This window comes from Myotis lucifugus, unplaced genomic scaffold, assembly GCF_000147115.1.
Source record: "Myotis lucifugus unplaced genomic scaffold, Myoluc2.0 scaffold_24, whole genome shotgun sequence".
NCBI lineage: Eukaryota > Metazoa > Chordata > Mammalia > Chiroptera > Vespertilionidae > Myotis > Myotis lucifugus.
In genome coordinates this window covers 10,735,297-10,758,377 of record NW_005871072.1, presented here as the reverse complement: position 1 = coordinate 10,758,377, position 23,081 = coordinate 10,735,297, and the positions used below count along the sequence as shown (strand labels likewise).

The following is a 23,081-nucleotide window of genomic DNA, read 5'->3' as shown; positions in this document are numbered from 1 at the left end:
TGAAGATAATAGCATCTACTTATGAAATTGCTGTGAAGAGTAATGAGTTAATCACATAAAGTAATTAGAACGGTGCCTGGCATATAATGGGCCTTCAATAAAAATTAAGTCGTACTTTTATTTTACTAGGCATTCAGAAAAATGGATATGAGTGGTAGAGGATGAAACCGAAAAGGATGAAGTCAAATCAAAGGGCAGCTAGAATTTTATAGACAGTAAGGAACTGCCAAAGATGGTGTGTTTAGTACTCAGTATATTGAGTTTAAGGGTCATCTGGGTAGAATTGGATATGGAGTCTAAAGCTCTGGGGAGATATCTAGTCTTTTGTATTTGGGTAATAGAACCTTGATAATTCTATAGAGAGAGAACAGTGGTGAACCACAATGAAATCCTGGGGCATGTGGGTGATAAAGGAGTGGACAGAGGAAGTGGAGCTATAATAACAGTGCAGTAGCAATGGCATTCATCACTGGCATCATTGATGCTCTCTTTCAGAACATTTTCATGGGAATGAAATAGGCAGGAGCCTTATTGTATGTAGAGATTCGTAGACTAAATGAGGTATCAGTAATTTGAGCCACCAAAATACAGTAGTCTTTTAGGAGGATTAGCAGTAGTGTGCTGCTATAGAGTAATTGTTTATTGTATATTTTTCCCTATTCCACCATGATTGTTCAGAAATTTGGACAGTAGCTCTCCACTGTCATTAACTTATACTGAAAGTTACTGCTTTTATGTTTCATTTAAGATGGGAAAGATAAAAATGATGGGATATGAGGAAATTAAAATGTAAGTATTTTTTTGAACTATGAACAAAGATCAATGATAGAAAATGGAAGCAATCTTCAAGTCAAATATGAAGGCAAGGAAAGAAATCCAAAAGGATATTTTATTTGCCTTCAGACTTTACTTTAACTTCATTGATACTTAACTAAAAAGCAGTTTCTAAATTTTGAATTTGTTTGTATTAATCTAGGAGCTAACCCAGCTATAAGTAGAAATCTCTTGATTTATTGTTTATTTGGCTTTAAAAAAATGTAAATCTGCTCAGGAACCTCCATGTCAATTTGTAATGAAAAAATAATAGAAACTGGCACAATTATTTCTGTTTTTAAATTAAAAACAGTATGCCAATATGGGAAAGGTAGCAAAAAAATACAACACACTTTTAGCACTTTATTTAGTTTGAATCTTTTCAAAATTCATCTTTAAAACAGTTGAGATCACAAAATTTTGTGGGTTTTTTTTTTCTTAACATTTTATCATGAGCATTTTCTTGTTTCATCAAAACCTTTTCATAAATAATTTTTCATGGCTGTATACTCTCATGTAAATGAACCATAATTTACTTTGTAATTCCCTTAACTTTTAGTTTATATATAATTGATTTTTAGAGAGAGAGGAAGGGAGAGGGATAGAGAAATAGAAGCATCAATGAGTGAGAAACTTCATAAATGGCTGCCTCCTGCATACTCCTACCGGCGACTGAGCCCACAACCTGGGCATGTGCTCTGACCAGGAATTGAATCGTGACCACTTGGTTCTTGGATGGACACTCAACCATGAGCCATACCAGCGGGGCATAATTTCCTTAACTTTTGATGTTTAAATTGTTTTCATTTTCAAGTTAAAAATATAACTTCCTTGAATATCTTTATTTATACATGTACTCATTCTAAGATCTCTCTTTAAGGTAGTTTCTTGTAGGTAGAATTACCTTGAGTCAAAGAAATGAACATATTTAAGGTTCTTATTAAATAATATGAAATTGTCTTTCATTTAATGAACCTGTTTGAGCACCTACTATGCCAGGTACTGTGTTATGTGTTAGGAGCTGTATGTACACCTGAATAAAACATAGTCTGTGTCTTTAGGGATCTCTTATTTCAGTGGAGGTAGCCTCAAAAATAGACCTTGCCAGTGTTTAATTCTATTTTTAGATTTCAAATTTTGGCTTGTGGGAAATATTATGTTTGATTGCTAATGATCTTTCAAAGATCTTTTGTAAAAGTTTATGAAATAAATTTAAATCATGAAATTGTAACTAATTTAATGAAATGTGTAGTCTATTTTGGTTAGTATTATCCTATAAGAGAAGGATTATTTGACTATTGGGTAAGCAATGGGTATATTCTGATTTCAAGTATGTGTTCATATACAGCATGGGGCAAAAGTAGGTTTATAGCTGTGATTATGCAAAACACATTCTTATTAATTATTATATTATTTTTCATATGAACGACTGGAAACCTACTTTTGCTCCACCCTGTAGATGTATGCACAATTAAAGATAAGTCATGTGTTTGTGTGTATTTAGTTGGCTTTTTTTGCCCAGTCAATGCAAATTTTCAGAGGGGGTGGGCATAAGATCAAGTTTTATCTTCATTAGATGTGTAATATACCAGTAAGTATAGTTTGCATGGCTTCATTTTACTCTGAAGCATAACTTTTAGTTATTTCAATTATGTTAGCGTTACAAGGAGTTAAGATGCTCACATTTTTTTTCCTGTTTTAGGGATTTATTTTCTTCTTTCTTTGATTTTGGAAGAAACTGTGAAGGTATTAAGAAGAAACTTAGTTCTTGTATAATGTGGAATTTAAGTTCCTGATTATATTGGGAGAATCAGATGGAAATAGTAAATTAACTCTGATGAAAGTATTATGCATTTTAAGCTATATAGTCCAGTTTTGTCAAGAAGTCTGAAATTGCAACTTTCTGGTTTTTCTTCTTTTTCCATATACTTTCCATACACCATTCCAACAAGACTTACTGGAAATCTTTTTTGGGCAACTTCATTCTTAAAATTGAGAAATGCTCTGGAACTCCTATTCTTGCACCTTTTGCCTCTGTCTCTCTTTTATCTTTTTTTATTGTTGTCATTGCTTCTGCATATCATTCCTTGAATACGTGTATGTTTAGAGTATGTGTGGAGTTGAGTGGGAGACTTCAGTTTGAAAGATGGAGTACAAATTAGGACTAGTTATAAGGGGAAATATTGAAATGATTCTTTTAATTCCTCTCTTTCAGAACACTGACATCTTTTTCCATGCATGTGATCAGTTCTTTATCTCATATACTAAATAAAGATGTGTAAATGGATTAAATTGGTTGTTGAAAAGTTAAGAATGTAGTTACTACTACTACATCCTGTTTACACTTTGTTTTTCTTCCTTAACAAATGTTTTGTCCTGAAATTGACCAAAATGGTCTTTTTTCTTTTTTATTCTTTCTTCATCTTTTCCTTTTTTTTCTCTTCCAATATCTGATTTGAAAATGGAGATATTAAACTTATTATTTTAAAGTAGATTTCTTAGACTGAACTCATCAGTTTACTTTTACATATCTGACTAGATGTAACTCTTCCATCTAAAAATGTCTTCAGCCGAACCGGTTTGGCTCAGTGGATAGAGCGTCGGCCTGCAGACTCAAGGGTCCCAGGTTCGATTCCGGTGAAGGGCATGTACCCTGGTTGCGGGCACATCCCCAGTGGGGGGCGTGCAGGAGGCAGCTGATCGATCTCTCTCATCAATGTTTCTAACTCTCTGTCCCTCTCCCTTCTTCTCTGTGAAGGATCAGTGAAGTATATTTTAAAAGGGGAAAAGGGAAAAAAAAATAAAAAATAAAAATAAATAAATAAAAATGTCTTCAGCGATAAAAATAGAGTCGAGGTTATAACTGAGGATGGTGGGTTTTTCTGTTTGTTTTGGTTTAAACCACAACTTTCCAAAGCAGAGATTATGTTAGGAATTAAGGTTTTTGTTTTTCTTTCATTTGTAGTAAAGGAGAATCTTACTTGGGGCTATTCTCAGATTTAAAAAGTAATAACATTTCTGTTTAATGTAACATTTACAGATATAGGTCATTGTATTAACAGCGATTTCTTATGTGGAGAATTGTAAATTGAAGTGAGAAAACACAATTGTTAAACCATTAGGGAAAAATATCAAGAATGTCTTGAAACCTGTGGGCATCTTGATTTATTAACTGAGCAAAATGAAGAAATTTGCTATTATACAAATTTTCCGTGGATTATGTAGTGATATTTTGTGTATTTTGATATGTAGCCCATGTTTTACTTTGACATCTTTGCCAGCTGAATATGGATACTCTGTAGGAAAGTTTGCATCTTTTGCATGAATCTGGTTTTACTTTCCTGTTTTAAATTTGGACTTTAAATTTTCTGTAATGCAGTGTATTATACTTGAAATTTACTTGAAGTCTACAGAAATCCATTTAGAATTTAGAATTTTGATTTTAAACTAATAGCTTTATATATGTGTACATGTTCTCACATATCTACACACATCCATATCCTCACGTACGCTTACACATCATAATTTTACTTCTTTTCATAGCATCTGGCAGCTCTAGAGAAGTTCCTGATTTTTTCCTTTCCATGTATCATTTTTTAGATTCAGTGGTATTTCTAACATCTGAAAAGACATACAACTGAAAGTACATGGAAATAATTTAAATTTGTCACCATCAAGTTTATTATTTTATCAACAGGTCAGTAAAAGGAATCATGATTTCTAATGATCATCTAATAAGAAACTAAAATTCTTTTAAAACATTGAATTTTATTTCCATTTCTACCCTGTAAATGAAAGAAGGTATTGTGAAGAAAGTGCACATTGCTCTCTACTAGAGAGCCACAAATATTATTGGTACTTGAGCCAAAAAACTCTCATCATGAGATACTTGGCGTTGCTGAAAACATTGGGCATCATTTTGGGTTGCTACCGTATAGATCTTTACTATTCTTTAATGTCATGTATTGGGTGAATGCAATGGGAATTGAGGTGTTTTTCAGTTTTTTTCCCATGGATTGTCGTCATCTTAATTTTCACTGCTTTTGAAAGTCTGTCATCTTATAATGATGTTAATTAACATTTACTGAATGCATCTTATGAGGTAAGCACTATACTAAGCCCTATAAGTACCCTGCTCTAATCATCTCAATTCCTTAAGATAGATATTATCCCAGTTTTTTAAAAAATAGTTTTTTGTTGATTTCAGAGAGAGGAAGGGAGAGGGGGAGAGAGAGAGAGAGAAATATCGATGAGAAAGAATCATCTATTGACTGCCTCCTACACACCCCCTACTGGGGATTGAGCCTGCATCCCAGGCATGTGCCCTGATCTGGAATTGAACCGTGACCTCCTGGTTCATAGTTTGATGCTCAACCATTGATCCACACCAGCCGGGCTAGACATAAAAGCTTACCCATAAACCAACTAGTCTTTTTGCTAGTCATGTTACGTATATTTTGGAAGACAGTAATTATTTTACGTATCTATCAGCTAATTGTCCCTATATGTTGATGAAATTACATGGTCATAATGATTTTTTTTTGTAACAGGATTTTCCCCATTTAAATGAGCAAAAGTTTTGGGTATAAGCCTAAATCTACTAACTTTATTTTAGCATTTTAGAATAATTTAAATTTAAGCATTTAACCTATCAAACACTTGATTTTTTTAAAATTTTCTTTATATTTATTTATTTTTTTAAAAATTGATTTTAGAGAGGAAGGGAGAGTAAGAGAGAGATAGAAACATCAATGATGAGAGAGAATAATTGATTGACTGCCTCCTGCCCGCCCCCTACTTGGAATCAAACCTGCAACCCAGGCATGTGCCCTTGGCCGGAATCGAACCTGGAACCCTTCAGTCCCCAGGCTCACGCTCTATCCATTGAGTCAAACCAGCTAGGGCAAACACTTGATTTCTTAAAAGAAATACTTGTAGGCCTCCTTTTTTTTAAAAGGTCTGTATCTTTTTTTTTACTTTATTGATTAGGGTATTATATAGGGGTCCTTATTCCCCCCATTAGTCCCCCCACCCCCCAATCATGCCCTCACCCCCCTGGTGTCTGTGTCCATTGGATAGGCTTATATGCATGCATATAAGTCCTTTGGTTGATCTCTCCCCCTTATTTCTTTTTAGCCTTTACTGCATTTCTAATTCTTCAGTTTTTATTAGATAGTTTAAAGAGCAATCTCTTTTTTTTTTTTTTTTATACACACTGAGCATGTACATTAACTGAAGGAAAAGTAAGTTGGCTTTTTGCCAGGTGTACCGGTTAATAATGCGGATGTGTTATCAAAGAAAACACGATAATTTCAAGAGAAACATCCAAAGTGCTTTATTCAAAGTAATGTCCATCGCTAGCTACACATTTCCCCCATCTCTCAGGTAATTTGTGGATACTGTCCCAATAGAACTTTTCTTGTTTTGCGGCAAACCATTCAGAGACCCAATTTTCCACTTCTGCGTACGTTTTGAAGTGCTGCTCAGAAAGTGTGTGTACCATCGATGGGAACAAGTGGTTATCTGAAGGAGCAAGGTCTGGTGAATACAGCGGGTGGGTTAATACTTCCCAGGCAAGATCTTTTAACGTGTCTTTAAAGTTTTGAAGTGTGTGATGGTGCGTCATCATGAAGCAAAATTACTTTGCCATGTCTTCTCGCCTTTTCTGGTCGTTTCACGATCAAAGTGTGGTTTAAATTGATTATTTGTTGTCGGTAGCGATCAGTATTAACGGTTTCACCTGGTTTTAGAAGCTCATACCTTCCTGATCCCACCAAAAGCAGAGCATTGTCCTCTTTCTGAAGCGATTTGGCCTTGTAGTCGATGTTGATGGTTGACCTGGATCAACCCATGGTTTTGTGCATTTGGGATTCTCAAAATCACTTTTCATCGCCAGTCACAATTTGATGCAAAAAAGACTCTTTCCTGACAGTGAAGCAACATTTTACTGATGATTTTTCAGTTTTCCATTTGTCTTTTGTTCAGTTGATGTGGCACCCATTTTCCTTCCTTTAAAATCTTTCCCATTGCTTGTAAATGATCGGAAATTGTTTGCTGAGCAACGTTTAAACTTTCTGCAAGTTGTTTTTGAGTTTGACATGCATCTTCATCCAATAATGCTTGTAATTATTGGTCTTCAAACTTTTTTGGTTGACCTGGACGTTCTTTGTCTTTCACATCGAAATCACTTTTAAAGCGTTTAAACCAGCGTTCACAAGTATCTTGAGATGGAGCATGTTCACCATAAGCTTCCCGAAGTATATGATAACTTTTTCTTCAAAATAAAGTAATGAATTAAAACTTCCCGCAAATGCTCTTTTTTTGGCACGAAATTCGACATTTTTAAGCGTAAAAATATCTATGATGTTAACACCTTCAGCAAATTTGACATATGAAGTTTTGAAGCTTGCTGTCAATACAACAAAATAGCATACATATCAAATCACATATATATCAACATATGTGTAACCCCATCTATTGAAAAAAGTCTGCATTATTAACTGGTACATCTGGTAGACAGACACACTCCCCCACCTTTTTATTAAAGGTTCAGTTCATTAATTTTTAGCCTTCATGGCATTTCTCATTTTTTTTATTATTGAACAGGTTAAAGAGTTGTTGACTTATTTTTACACTAGAGGCCCAGTGCATGGATTCGTGCACTGGTGGGGTCCCTTGACATAACCTGCAGGGATCAGGTTGAAACCAGCAGTCCAACACTGCCTGCTGCTCCTGCCTGCCGCTCTTGCTCATCCTGGCTTCACTGCATCTCCCGCCGCCACTGCCGCTCTGCTGTGGTCTTTGGGCTGCGGCGGCAGCCAGCTGTGAGCTCTGTGTCTGGTGCCCGTCTGTCAGCTGATTGGCACTCCCACTGTGGGAACACACTGACCACCAGGGGGCAGCTCCTGTGGTGAGTGTCTGCCCCCTGGTGGTCAGTGTGCATCATAGCGACTGGTCATTTGTTCGCTTAGGCTTTTATATATATAGATGTACAAAGTGACATGCACATTAATGGTGAAGGAATAATAATTTGGCCTTTTAGGACCCAGGTGTTTTTTTGTTTCTGAACTAAATATAAGTTTGAAAAATAGAAAGATTTGAATAGTGGTTGGGGTCTACAGATAGAAGTAGTAATAGATTTGCCTCCAAATCAGTTAAATTACTTGACTGCTAGTGGGTGGGTGGTTTTGTGTGTAATGAAAACACTGAAATTAGAGCCAGGAGCTATGGGTTTTGCCTCTGGCTTTGACAGTCACTAGTTCTATGGCTTTGGGCAGGTCATCTAAATCCTTGGGCTGCTTTTAAAACAGCCCAACTGCCAACCTGGTGTGGCTCAGTGGTTGAGTGTCAACCCATGAACCAGCAAGTCAGGTTTCGATTCCCAGTCAGAGCACATGCCCAGGTTGTGGGCTTGATCCCCAGTAGAGGTTGTGCAGGAGGCAGCCGATCAATGATTCTCTCACATCATTGATGTTTCTCTCCCCTCCCTTCCTCTTTGAAATCAATAAAAATATGTACTAACTAGGCCTGGCCAGCATTGCTCAGTGGTTAAGCGTCCACCTATGAACCAAGAGGTCCCTGGTTTGATCCCCAGTCGGGGTTTCAGGCTTGGTCCCCAGTAGGGGGCATGTGGGAGGCAGCCAATCAATTTCTCTCTCTCTCATCTATGTTTCTATCTCTATCCCTCTCCCTTCTTCCCTCTCTAAAATCAATAAAGACATATATATTTTTTAAAGTACTAAGTAGGATCAGAGAATTTTCAGAGTTGAATGAGTCTCAGAAAGTATTCAGGGAAATCCCCTTCATTTTCCTAAAGAGACTAAGTCATGGTTAATGAAATCCATTATCACTAAGCAAGGACTTATTGCTTCTTCTCATTATGGTAATAAGTGCTTTTAATTTTTTCATGCTGATTTAAATTAATATTTTTTATTTCATGTACTGACTGGTGTTATTTATTGGAGTAACAGTTATAAAGTTTTCATTTGGATTAACATAAAAAGTTAGTTATCACAAGCATGTTCATTTAATGAATAACTGTTGAGCCAGATTTTATGGTATTTGGTGTATGAAAGGGTGACTCTCAAAATACCTAATTTTAAGAGGATTACCCCCTCATTAGAATGTGGTCTAGTAACTTAGTATTAAAATCTTCCTCTTGGCCACTTAGGCTGTACACCACAGTGATTGAGAGCATTGGATTCTAGAACCAGATTTCCTGTGTTTGAATCCCAGCCCTGCCATGTACTGGTAATGTGCCCTGTACATGTTAATTAACTTCTATATACTCTGATTCCTCATTTGTAAAATGGGAATAATTATAGTGCCTATGGGTTACTGGGAGATTAAGTAAACTAATACATATAAAGTGCTTAAGAGAGTGGCACAAAATAAGTGATACATATTTTAACTAATACTATTGTTAGGCCATGATTGCTTCCATTTAACTTGTCAGCCGAAGTAAGAAGATAGTGTGTTACATATTTCATGTATATTTCTTTTTTAAAAACAATTTGATATAATTCCATTTTAGTGAGTTTTTAAAAAATATGTTATTGATTTCAGAGAGGAAGGGTGAGGGATAGAGAGATAGAAACATCAATGATGAGAGAGAACCATTGATTGGCTGCCTCCTACAAGTCCCACACTGAGGATCAGGCCTGCAACCTGGACATGTGCCCTGAATGGGAATCGAACTGTGACCTCTTAATTCATAGGTGGACATTCAACCACTGAGCCATGCCAGCTGGGTGCTTTTTTTTTTTTCCAGACAAGAGCTCTTGCTCATTTTATTCAGTGATTTATATTCAGGAAATGTCAATATAATCTGCTTTAGGTAGAAACAACACAGACAAAAAAGAAATAAAATATCATTGTATGCCTGTTACTGAGTGTTCTCATATGTTGTTTTTATTATGATGCTCTGCAGTATTTTACAGTATTAAATTATATTACTTAATTTCATATAATTACAATTTTTAAATTCTCAGATTTTTTTAAAGCTGGAAGGAAAGTAGTAAATCATCAAGACTAAATGCTTCACTTTATAAACAAGGGAATTGAGGTTCCAACAAGTGAAATGACTTACCCAAAGTCACCGAGACTAGAGCTGGCAACCTCTCAAGTCGTTCTTTCTTTCTTCCTTGATGCCTGCTGTTCCACTTTCAACTTGTACTGTCATTTATCAAGCTTTCTCTAAAATACTATCTATTACAGAACATCTAGCTGGATAAGATGTTGAGTGTTTTTTGTTTGTTTTTCCAAAAGAAGGCTTTGATTAGTAATATTTCACTCCTTTAGGAAACACGTGTAATACTGTCCCTATTTATTTCAGTTCAGTCAAATGTCCCTGGATGAATTCTTAGGTATATACTCAAGGGAGCAGGTTAAAAACACACACACACACACACACACACACACACACACACAAAAGAGGTATTATTTGCCTTGTCCAACTAAGAAAGGAAATTTCATGGCAGATTTTATTAATCAGAGTGATCAAACAGTTAAATTGCAGCCTATATTTTGTTCCTAGAGAATTTGAATAATCAATTCCACCAGTCTGCTATGCATATGAGGATATGTAAATATTTTAGATGTGCACTTACAGAACCTATGGCATATACCCTGATACCGTGGTTATATATTTCCACTTTACCTGCTTTTAATCAATATTCATTTATGGTCTTTTTCTAGATTATGGTTGATTAAAAGTGCTAGACCATATAAATACAAGTATGACCATATGTTGCTTTTAAAAATAAACGATCGCCAAGTAACGTGGTCTAAGTAAAATGTTCTCTTTTTTAATTATGTAGTCCTCCTCGCCATCCTCATCACAGCCTCATTGTAGCCACTGCAGAATGAAGGCCTCATCATTGTGTCACCATGCATCCCTGCCCTGGGTCAAACGTAACCATGTAGACCCTGCAAAGGCTACCAGTCCATCTCTCCGTCTTCGTCGCTGGCGACCCTTCTTACGCCTACCATCTTTGGGTCTCCATTCTGTTGTAAGTGTAGTCAATCTTCCATCTCTTCTTCCAGTGACAAGGGCAGTCCATTTTTTCCCTTAAACTTCTTCAGTCTTCAAAATGCTTTTCTCTTGGTTCACTCAACCATTAGTTTTCTCTCCCAGTAAGATTGCAAGCATACCTCCATGCTTTGCAGTCTAGCTTGACTTTCACCAATGCCTTGGTGAAATCCATCTTTCCACTTCATATCCTACCAGTGCAAAAATGCCTCCCTTTTGATGAGTGTTAATTAACATTCATGATAATGTTTACGTTCCTGTCATTCATTAAAGTGAATATGTATTCTTTTACCCTTCATCTTTCTGATTTCATTTAGTTGACTCAGGTCAACAAATGCTGTGTACCTTCTGAGTTCTATACCATTTCTTACTTTTTTTTTTTTCATGTTTCTGAACATGACTTTAGGCTCTTGTCATGCTCTGGGGTGCTTTACTTACTCTATCCTTAATCTAATACTTCATGGTGGAGGGTGTTTCATCTAAGCTATTTTTTCTTGAGGTGGCTCAGGTACTTGGTTTAATCTTGATCCAATCTTCCCTGCCTATTCAGTTTAAAGAACATCTTTCCAAGTAAGAGGCGAAGGTTTTTTCCTTGTGAATTGATGTAGGCTTCCCACAAATTTTAGGATTTCTCCTTCTTGAGTAGATAATATTAGCAAACTATTTTAAAGTGTGTATATATGTTCTTATATCTTGCTAATTTTCTTAAATGTTGAGGTTGATGATGGAATTCTAATTATTTTCATAATTGAAATGAACTGCAGGTTTCAGCAACTACAGCTCTTGTCTTTCTGATGTTTTAGACTATTAATGGCAATGACTTTGGATTGGTTGAGCCTACCTAGAAATGTTATATCTGAGAGATTTGGTATATGCCATAAATTTATAAAAAACTTGACACTTCTATAAATCATCATGACTTTCGAAGCCAAAGGAAGTCTGATTACACATAATGTTTAATGCTTAAAAAAAAATTGGTGTCAAACATTCTTTCCTCCCTTTACTTACTCTTCTAGAGCTATATTCAAATTCTGAAGTGGAGTCGTGGCACTTTTCCTTAAACATCTGCTTCCTCCAAATAGCAGTATGGTCATCAAAAGAGCCTTTGATTTTTGCTGAGTATCAACAAAACTGGTGTCTCTGTGTTTCATTATCTTCATTGGGTCACAGTGTGTATTTGTCATTTTTATTCATTTATCATATTTGTTGTTTCCCTACTGTGCCAATTTGTACAGTAGGAGATATAAGGTGAATTAAATGATCAGAGTAAAACCCTAATTTTGTAAAGTCTGTCTTAGGCATAATTGATTCTAAATATGAATAAATTCCTTTGTACTTAAAATTATTCTAAATATAAATGAGCATATCATAAAATTTGTTTTTCCAGATTTATGTGTTTTTATATAATTTTGATCTTTGTTCAATATTAATTCCATTGCTTTATATCTTCATAAATATTTTCATAGCCTAGTGGTTAAGCACACAGATTCTAGAATGACACTGCCTGGATTTGTGATCTAGAACATGTTACTTAATGCTTCCATGCCTCAGTTTTCTTGAGAGTAAAATGGGTATAATTATATTACCCACCTTGCAGGGTTTAAATGATAATTAATTGGTCAGTACATTTAAGACTTAGAACAGTGCCTAATATATATTAAGTACCATACAATTATTAATTAAATTTCAACCGTACCTTTTTATAATTTGAAATATCTGTTTAGTATTTACTTTCTATCTAATTAATTTGTTATATTACTTTTTAATTATTTGAGATAAGTATTTTATTCTAAATTAGGGAACTTTATAAAAAATAATATATATAAATGTAGGCAAAAATGATCCAAATCTATAGCTTCTGTTTTTTGCCCTTTGTTTATTATATGTTGGTCATTTTTTTTTTAATGAAAAACTTATTGGAATTTGCTTTTTATTCTTGTTTTGGGGTGGAATCATTTTTAAGCAATGAATAATTGCACTTTTCAGATTACACGTAGACAAAAGGAAAAGGCTCATAGCAAGTACTGACACACAATTTTGAGTCACTAGATTTAGTGATTTCTTATATTTTGTGATAATGCAGTATTAATATTGTAAAAAATACAGAATGTTTAGTATCACTTAACAATTTACAAAGTAATACATTTCATTTAAACCTCAAAACAGATAACAAAATCAGTGTTTACAGGGATTGAGTATATATGTTCATATCTCTGACTCCAATTATACTACTTTTATCTCTAGCACAATTGTATTTACTGGTAAGATAAGAAAAATGGAAGCTATAAGATGCAATATGCTTAGAAGAAATGGTGTTAAAATAATTTAAAATTTTTGAAAACATAGATCAAAAGACTTAAAATACTTGATATCCTGTTGGAGAATCGTATCTTAAAATGAGAAAACCAGACCTTTTCCTAGTTGGATAAACAATTCTTTCTGGCATTTTTTATAAAATTGAACTTATCATTTGTAGAATTGCCTAGGTTTAGCCTTGAAAATTTGAATTCTCTTTTGGTCATTGGTATTAGATTGAGCAATCAGTAATACATTTGATTCTCTGACCAGGAAAGTAAGGGAACTCATGGCCACCATCTTTAATTATTTGAAGAAACATCATGCTCAGGAGCTATTAGACTTTTTATAAGATGCTGGAAAACACTGGGAAACATATTTTAGCTTCAGTATGAGGGTCAAAGATGGAATGGATTGCTTCAAAGTCTAGTGACAGTTCCCTGTTGTTGGAGGGTCTACCAGAAGTACGGGCTGTGGTAGAGAGGAGATTAACAACAGTAACCTAGGTGACTTTGATTGCTACCAACTTTGGAATTCTTTACTTCTATGTTGAAGTTAGGAAGAGCTAGTTTGCCACATCAATTTCTGTTGCTGTTCTCTCATTCATAAACTTGAAGAAAATAATTTCTGAAGAATAATGTGAGATTACATGAGTCACTCTATCTGTAAATGTTTTAAGAGCATTCAGTAAATCCAAGATAATGTTTCTTCTGTATCTTTCAATTTCTGCATCTGAAAACTTCATATTACAACTACTTAAAATTATATAATTACTAACGAGTAAAGAAAAATACACATTTTAGAGTTAAGCTACTATTGTGTTACAGGATGTTAGATAATATGAGAAGTAATTTGATTTATGCCTCGTGAAAACTTTATCTCTAAAATGCGTACATGCATTTAAAACTGATGGTACTTCATTTCACACCATTTAGATTTGATAAATAGCTAACACATATTTGTGTTAATTGTGTAGTTACTGCGTATTAAAGACAGTGTGAGTGAATCATGTATTGACTTTGCATAAGTTACTTGAATGTTTAACAAATGTAGCAGATATTGCTCATGAAAATTGAATTTGGTAAGCCAAAATAGTTTTAATTTCAAAGCGTTTACTAAGAAAGCAAGAGAAAAATTATAGGCTACAGTTAGTTGTATTTTAATTTGCTCTTATCCTTATTTTCCCCCTTTAACCTTTTGGGTTATTTTCCTGCGTCTATTCATTTAGAAACCTTTTGAGTGTAGGATGAGTAAAGGTACTTATTTTACTCTAAAACTCTTTATGTTCTATTTTTTAAAAAAGTAATATGATCAAGGGTCAAGTTATTAAGGGGAGAACTTACTTTCTTGAAGTCTTAAAACTTAAAGAGAGTTTTTAAAACTCTGTTTATGCTATTAAAATGTAAAAGATTTTCTTTTTCAAATTTCAGAAATTAGACAAATCACTTTATGCATTCATTTCATTCAGAAAGTGTACATTGCACATTTACTATATACCAGGCATTGTGTGAAGTGCTGGGCTTTTGAAGGTGAACAAAGCTTTAGGGTATTTAGATTGTTGAGATTAAGAAAAATGTGCTTGTAGTTGACATTTTTCTTGTTGATGGGTGAGCACGTTGTTATAAACGTAAACATATTTACTCATTGTCCACTATATCAAAGGTTAAGCCTTTAATTAATTTGGATAAATGTTCTCTGATGTGATTTGATACTTGTATGTGTTTACACATACTTGCTTGATTTGTTTGACTATAAACATATGTAATATGTATGTTTCCTCCTATTGCAGGCACCAAATATAGATGAAAAAGTAGATCTTCATTTTATTGCATTAGTTCACGTAGATGGGCATCTCTATGAATTAGGTAAGAACTTTAAAAATTTACTCTGGGGAGAGAAATTGGAAATGAAAAAGTCTGTATTTATGATAAACAGGATTGCTGATATTTATTATTTACTTAAATTAATTGCCTTATAGCATTGAATTGGCATAATGAAAGTTTTTCATTTAAGACTTTTTACTAGAAAAAATCAAATTTTTCTTTGATGTTCAAGTAACTTACAATTCAAGAATGTTTGCATACCACCTTTACATTTTACAAAGCAGTAAAGTAAAAGTCATTATAGGAAACTCCTGTAAATCACTCCCAGCACTTTTTACTAAATTATTGAGATAGATATCATCAACATCTGCATGAGCCATTTTGATCCTGAAACTAGTTTTAAGACATAGTGTAATATTCGTGTCTAGTTTTTATATTTGGTAAAGAGTATTACTAGTTTTCAGGCTTTTGTACTATCCCTTTGTATTACATCTTACTTTTTTAAAAAATGTGTTTTTATTGATTTCAGAGAGGCAGGGAGAGGGAGAGACAGATAGAAACATCAATGATGAAAGAGAATCATTGATCGGCTGCTTCCTGCACACCCCCAACCAGGGATTGAGCCCACAACCTGGGCATGTGCCCTGACTGGGAATCTAACCATGACCTCCTGGTTCACTGAGCCACACTGGCTGGGCTACATCTGACTTTTTAAAAGACTTTACAGGAGCCTGTTTTTTGGCAACAACTTTCTAAGGCATATGGCAAACTACACATGATTAATTACTTAGTATTTTGGCACTTAGTTTTTAAAAAGTTTAACTATAGGTAGATTATTTCAGGGACTATTTGGAGGAAATCTTCATAATTTTAATTGTTTTATTTAGATAGAGAACTTCTTATGACTCCTTCATAATTGATCTATAGTACTTTAGTACTTATGAGTCCTTCTTGTTCTTCTCCATGAGACCTTCTTGTGTTAAAAAAAGAGGGGGGGTAAATAAAGAAACAAAAAAGTAAAGTACTTTTCAATATTAACTTGCCACTTTTAATTTTCTTAACTTATTTAAAGACAGAGTTTTTAAAATTTTTATTACAGTTTGCATTCAACACTTTTCTTGTACTAGTTTCAGGTGTACAGCATAGCTGATAGACATTCATGTAAGTTAAGGACAAAGAGTTTTGAAAGAACTCATTACAACTGCAAATGAGGTCCATAAAATTTAGATGGATTTTGTGTTTGAAATATGCTAACAAAATTATATAATTTATTAAAAAGAAAGTGCTCTATTAAAGGGGAAAATGAAAGGAAATAACATATTTGTAAAAATTGATGGTGGCCTTCTATAGTCAAATGATTTCAGTAGGAATCAAACTAAAATGAAAAGAAATTGTTATGGGAGTATATAACAGACCTCAGAGCTTCACTTATTTATTCCATATATATTTGCTAAGTCAGTCTATAAAATTTATATAGAGATAAAGTATAATAGTGATTGGGGATTTCAGTTGTGTGACTGATTGCTGGAAACTTTATTTCCACTCTGAATAATAAAGAATAACTAGTAGAAATGGAAATAAAGAGAGTGCTGAGACTTTACCAGACACATTCTGTTGACTTCAAGGAAGTAGATTTAGAAAAGGCCAGAGAAATGATACATATTATCCATAACCAGGGACTAAAAAGTAATGGTGACTTTCAGGATGAAACACTTAGTAATAAAATAAACAATAACATTGAAAAGATACTTAGAAAAAATAAATCTATGATCAATGGGAAGCAAAGAGTTGTCTAAAAAACTCAATTTGACTAGTTAGCTAGCAGTAGAAAGAAACATATATCAAAGGTAAACTACATATGAAGAATGTCCTATTTTGTAGCATGCCAAGATCAACACAAAAGTATTTTAAAATTGGTTTGAAGTAAGAATATCAGAAAAGAAAGGCAGAACTACTGAGATCTTGTTTGTTTCAGGTGTTCTTAGCAAGAATGATCAGTACGGCTGATGGAGAATTAGAGCCCTTTGGAGATAGCAATCTTTAAAGGAGTTTAAAGAACTTCAGTTCTAAACAATAGTCATAATCTTTGATATATCAGAGCAAGGGGATACTTATAAGACAAATGTGGATGGACAGTTGCAAGGGAAATTGACAGTAACCCTGATATAAATTCCTAATAAATTCAAAAGGAATCTTGAGCAAGAGGAGAATTGAGTTATTCAATAAAAAATTGTAGATGAGCCCTAACCAGTTTGGCTCAGTGGATAGAGCGTCAGCCTGCGGACTGAAGGGTCCCGGGTTCGATTCCGGTCAAGGGCATGTACCTTGGTTGTGTGCACATCCCTAGTGTGGGGTGTACAGGGGGCAGCTGATCGATGTTTCTCTCTCATCGATGTTTCTAACTCTCTATCCTTCTCCCTTCCTCTCTGTAAAAAATCAATAAAATATCTGGAAAAAAAAATTGTAGATGACATGATACTATAAAGAACCCCAAAGATTCCACCAAAAAACTATTAGAACTGATAAATTAATTTAGTAAAGTGCAGGATGCAAAGTTAATATTCAGAAAGCGATTGCATTTTTATACACCATTAATGAACTATCAGAAAGAGAAATTAAGACAACAATTCACTTTACAATTTCATCAAAAAGAATTCAATACCTAGGAATAAATAATAACCAAGGAGGAAAAAGGTCTGTACTTGGAAAATTATAAAACATTGAAGAAGATACAAATAAATGGAAGCATATATTGCACTCATATATAGAAAGAACTAACATTCTTAAAATGTCCATACTACCAAAAGCAGTCTATAGACTCACTGCAATCCTTATCAAAATACCAATGGCATTTTTCAAGAACTGGCATGAAAACAGATGCATACATCAATAGAACAGAATAGAGAGTCCAGAAATAAACCCACACCTATGTCAATTTATGACAGAGGAGGCAAAAATATATAATGGGGTAAAGATAGTCTCTTCAATAAATGGTGTTAGGAAAACTGGACAGATACATGCAAAAAAATGAAACTAGATCACTTTCTTAACACCATACACAAGAATAAACTCAAAATGGATTAAAGACTTAAATGTAAGACTCATAAAACTCCCAGAAGAAAAGATAGGCAGTAAACTCTTTGACATTGCTCTTAGTAATATTATTTTGGGTATATCTCATCAGGCAAGGGAAACAAAACAAAAAACACACAAATGGGACTACATCAAACTAAAAAGGTTTTTGCACAGAAAAGGAAACGATCAACAAAATGAAAAGACAGCCTACCAAATGGAAGATATTCGCCAGTGGTACATCCAATAAGGGGTTAATATCCAAGATATGAAGAACTCATACAACTCAACACAAAAAAAACCCACAAACACTCCAATTAAAAAATGGGCAGAGGACCTGAACAGACACTTCTTCAAAGAGGACATACAGATGGTCAGTAGACATATGAAAAGATGCTCAAAGTCACTAATCGTGAGAGAAATGCAAATTAAAACCACATAAGTTATCACCTCACACCTATCAGAATAGCTATCAAGCCCTGGCCAGTTTGGCTCAGTGGATAGAGTGTCAGCCTGTGGACTGAAGGGTCCCAGGTTCGATTCCGATTGGGGGCACATGCCCAGGTTGTGGGCTCAATCCCCAGTCGGGGGCGTGCAGGAGGCAGCCGATCAATGATTCTCTCTCATCATTGATGTTTCTATCTCTCTCTCCCTCTTCCTTTTTCTCTGAAATCAATAAAAATCTATTTTAAAAAATAAAATTAAAAAATTTTTAAAAAGAATAACTATCAATAAATCAACAAACAAGTGTTAGTGAGAATGAGGAGAAAAGGGAACTCTCATATACTGTTGGTGGAATACTATAGAATACAGTATGGAGGTTCCTCAAAAAATTAAAAATAGAACTACAATATGACCCCACAATCCACTTCTGGGTATTTATCCTATTAAATCCAAAATACTAATATGAAAAGTATATGCTTCTTTATGTTCATTGCAGCATTATTTACAATAGCCAAGATATGGAAGCAACCTCAGTGTCCATCAGCAGACAATTAGATAAAGAAGATGTGGTACATATATACAATGAGATATTACTTGGCCATAAAAAAGAATGAAATCTTACCATTTGCACTAACATGGATTGACCTAGAGTGTATTATGCTAAGTTAAATAAGTCAGAAAGACAAATACCATGTGATTTCACTTATATGTGGAATATAAAAAAAAACAATAAATGGAACAACAAATCAGAAACAGATTCGTACTTACAGAGAACAAATTGATAGTTGCCAGATGGGAAGGGCATTGGGGGCTGTGTGAAAAAGGTGAATGGATTAAGAAGTACCAATTGGCAGTTACAAAATAGTAACAGGAATATAAAGTACAGCATCTATATAATAAAAGCCTAAGCGACGGTTCTGGCAGAACAACCAGAACGACCAGTTGCTATGATGCGCACTGACTACCAGGGGGCAGACGCTTAACGCCGGAGCTGCCCCCTGGTGGTCAGTGCACTCCCACAGGGGAAGTGCTGCTCAGCCAGAAGCCAGGCTCATGGCTGGTGAGCGCAGCAGCAGTGGCAGGAGCCTCTCCCACCTGTGTGGCAGTGCTAAGGAGCAGCGAGCCGGCAGGTGGTAAGGAGCAAGGGGTCCCAGATTGCGAGAAGGATGTCCGACTGCTGGCCTAGGCCCATGGGAAGCGGGCCTAAGCCGGAAGTCAGACATCCCCCAGGGCTCCCAGACTGCGAAAGAGTGAGGGCTGGGCTGAGGGGAACCCCCCCGAGTGCATGAATTTCGTGCACTGGGCCTCTAGTAAGAAATATAACCAATAATATTATAATAACTGTGTATGGTGCCAGGTGGGTATTGGAAATAGCAGCAGCAGTACTGTAAAGTATATGATTGTCTAACCACTGTACTATACTCCTGAAATTAATATAATATTGAATGTCAACTGTAATTGAAAAAACATTTTTTTTCAAAAAGATTAAAGGAAATCAAAAAGAAAATGGTAATTAAGAGAACACATATAGTTTTTAAGAAAAAAATAATTTTTAAGTAACCATATTTTTTTGTTTGGTTAATTTTTGCTTATATTTTTTCTTTAAATGTGGTATCTATTAGTCCAAGTCTATTACTACATATACATATTGACTAAAAATTTTTATTATATTTAGAAACCATAGTGTTATAGAAGGGATTGTGTTTTATGAATTGTACTTGAAGTGCCACTTATAAGACATCTGAGATGATAAATTTTGATGCACAGGATGGGGCAAAAGTAAATTTACAGTTGTAAGTGCAAAACACAGAGTTTGTTCTTGTATTATTATTTATTAATTATTGTAATATTTTCCATTTGAACATTTGTAAACCTACTTTGTGTAGAGTTATCAGTTACCTTTGGGTAACATGAGTTTATATAATTCTAGACTTTTTCATAGTATTGAAAAATTACTAGTTTATTCAAGTGACTATAGTTGCAGTTAGTTATTTTTGCTGGTCAGTAAAGTAATCCTAGTTTATTTAGATTATTATTCTATACTACTACCTTGGAGGTACACAATTAGTAGTAATATATAAAACTTGGGATGGCTCCCTTTTGTTGATGTAAACATGTCAGTCTTAGAAGCCTTCTGATTTAACTCTTAAAGTGAAGAAATAATTTTTTTTTCATATTTCTGAGGGTAAAAACAGATCCTAACTTAAAAAACTGACTTATTTTTCATATTCTTTTTAGGAAATTAAATCAAGCCAATATGTATTTATAATAAATTCTGTTTATGAAGATAATTTAGGTTTTCAAACATGGAAGCAAGGTTCTAATAACTTTACTTTTAATCTAATAACTTTTAATGTTAAAGAATATTCACAGGTAGTACATTTAAAATATTTGTTTTAGGACATATTATTTTAAATAATCATTTAACTTTTGCCTCACTCTGAAAGGAGGAAAGTGGAAGGTGAAAGTACATTATCTTGTACAAACAGCTAAACATTCAACTGTTTGTCTATTTTTTATAGATGGACGGAAACCATTTCCAATTAACCATGGTGAAACTAGTGATGAAACGTTATTAGAGGTAAGAGTAAAACTTGGCCCACTTTAAGTGTTATTAATGTTCTGGTTATCTTTGAAACATCTCTAAAACTCACTTGTATAACATTTTATCTATATTTGGATACTTCCTTGTCCTTGCTCTCTTGAAAAAATCCAAAAAGAAAAATTTGAACTAGTGTTAACCTATAGCAAATAAAGAAGTTTTCAGAGCTCTTTGTGTGAACAAGTACCAAATTTGAAAAAGGCAAGAATAGTTTTGCTCTGGCTGAGTGGCTCATTTGGTTGGAGTGTCGTTCCATACACCAAAAGGTTGCAGGTTTGATTCCCAGTCAGGGCACATACCTAGGTTGGGGGTTCTATCCCCATTTGGGGGCATATGGGAGGCAACCAATCGATGTTTCTCTCTCTCCCTTCCTCTCTCTAAAAATTAATAAAAATATTTCCTTGGGAGAGGATTTAAAAAAGAAGAAAAAGGCAAGAATAGTTTTGAAAGAGTTGCACATTGTATCCCATATTTCATTAGATTCATGATATCATCATTTGTATCTTGATCTTGATTTTAGAGATTTTTAAATTTATGAACAAATTGTGTGGCTTAGAATCAATGAAATGTAATTGTCAAGTTAAAAGTTTCTTAAAAGGATTTTAAAAAAGAATACTTACTGTATCTTATACTTTTGGACTAAGCTAATTAGAACGAAATGTTCGTTCTTCTGGTATGCTTTTAGTTATTCTTCATTTGGAAAAACAAGTGTGCAGTGTAACATTAGTACAAACTAGGAAAGTATGAAACACATGATTTGCAAGTAAAACACATGTTTATAAACTGAAAATTTATATTTTCCCCCTATAGGATGCCATAGAAGTTTGCAAGAAGTTTATGGAACGTGACCCTGATGAATTGAGATTCAATGCAATTGCTCTTTCTGCAGCATAGTTTGTCAATAATGGAAACACCAAGTACTGTATTATTTGCAACAAAAATTTCATTTCTGCTGCCATACACTATCTCAAAAATTTTGATATTTTCATTAACTTGACTGATTAAACTTTATGTGAATTAAACTTTGACTTAATCTGTGTTTTATATACTTTGTCCTGAATTAAAGCTGCATTTCTTTTCTTCCCTTTCTTTCCTGTGAAGGATTTAGCTTGGTTGATGACTAGAAATAACCTTCTTATTCTCTAAAGGTTTATGGTAAGTTTTGTATTGGGACACAGACACAGTTTCCATCTGCATAGTGTGTATATACAGTGTCCCAAAAACATGTATGCACACTTTTAACAGCTGATAACTCAATTGATGTTTCTTTCTTTTCAGCCAGACTAAGCTTTGAACAAAGGAAATTCATCCTAAATGCTATTGGAAGTTTGAAAATGCGGTTGAAGTACAAACACTGCCTTTATACTAATTCAGTGTATATATATTTTGTATACACCCTGTGTTCCCAAAAATGTATACATACTTTAACAGCTAATAACTCACTTCATATTCACTCCTTTTCAGGTTTAACTGATTGAAATATGGGTGAAGCTTTGAACAAAGAAAATTTACCCAGTAGGCTTTTTTATGGGTATATATAAAAGGTAAAGTTTACTGTACAAAACTGGGAACAGTCACCAAATGGAGGGGACACAAATACCGAATGAAATGATTCTTGATGTTTGTGATTTCACATTATCAACAGTGCCTGGACCAGAACGGTTATCAGTTTGAAAACAGGCACTGACAAAAAAAATTACTAATTTCTGTAGGTTCTTTTAAATTTTGAAAATGAACTGTATGTTAATAAACACTGACTATAATCATTCAAAGTGTGTATACACCTGTTGGGGACACCCTCTGTATATCACGTGGTAACATTTATTTAGCAAACATTTGTTGAGCATCTAATTGCAATGAGCTGGACAGCGTTCTAGGTGCTGGAGTTACACCTGTGAGCACTGTTGACAAGTTCCATCGTCATGGGGCTTATGTTTTTTGTGAGAAGAGACAAATGAAACACATTAATATGATACATGCCACCAATAGATGCTATGCAGAA

At 34.3% G+C, this 23,081-nt stretch overlaps 1 protein-coding gene across 7 annotated transcripts in view; it reads left to right on the top strand.

The window, feature by feature from the left end:
* Positions 1-22,107, top strand: part of UCHL3 (ubiquitin C-terminal hydrolase L3) — a 52,290-nt gene extending 30,183 nt beyond the window's left edge. For 4 of the 7 annotated variants that reach the window (XM_023751725.1, XM_023751727.1, XM_023751722.1 and 1 more), the window contains 4 exons: positions 10,632-10,823; positions 14,928-15,003; positions 21,000-21,058; positions 21,890-22,107. In XM_023751725.1, the coding sequence (XP_023607493.1) occupies positions 10,632-10,823; positions 14,928-15,003; positions 21,000-21,058; positions 21,890-21,973 (411 nt within the window). In that variant the 3' untranslated portion in view covers positions 21,974-22,107. Of the gene's footprint in view, positions 1-10,631; positions 10,824-11,859; positions 12,014-14,927; positions 15,004-20,999; positions 21,060-21,889 lie in introns of those variants that run through there. The other 3 variants (XR_002828564.1, XM_023751724.1, XM_023751723.1) reach the window with 3 other exon arrangements.
* Positions 22,108-23,081: the final 974 nt, after the last annotated feature.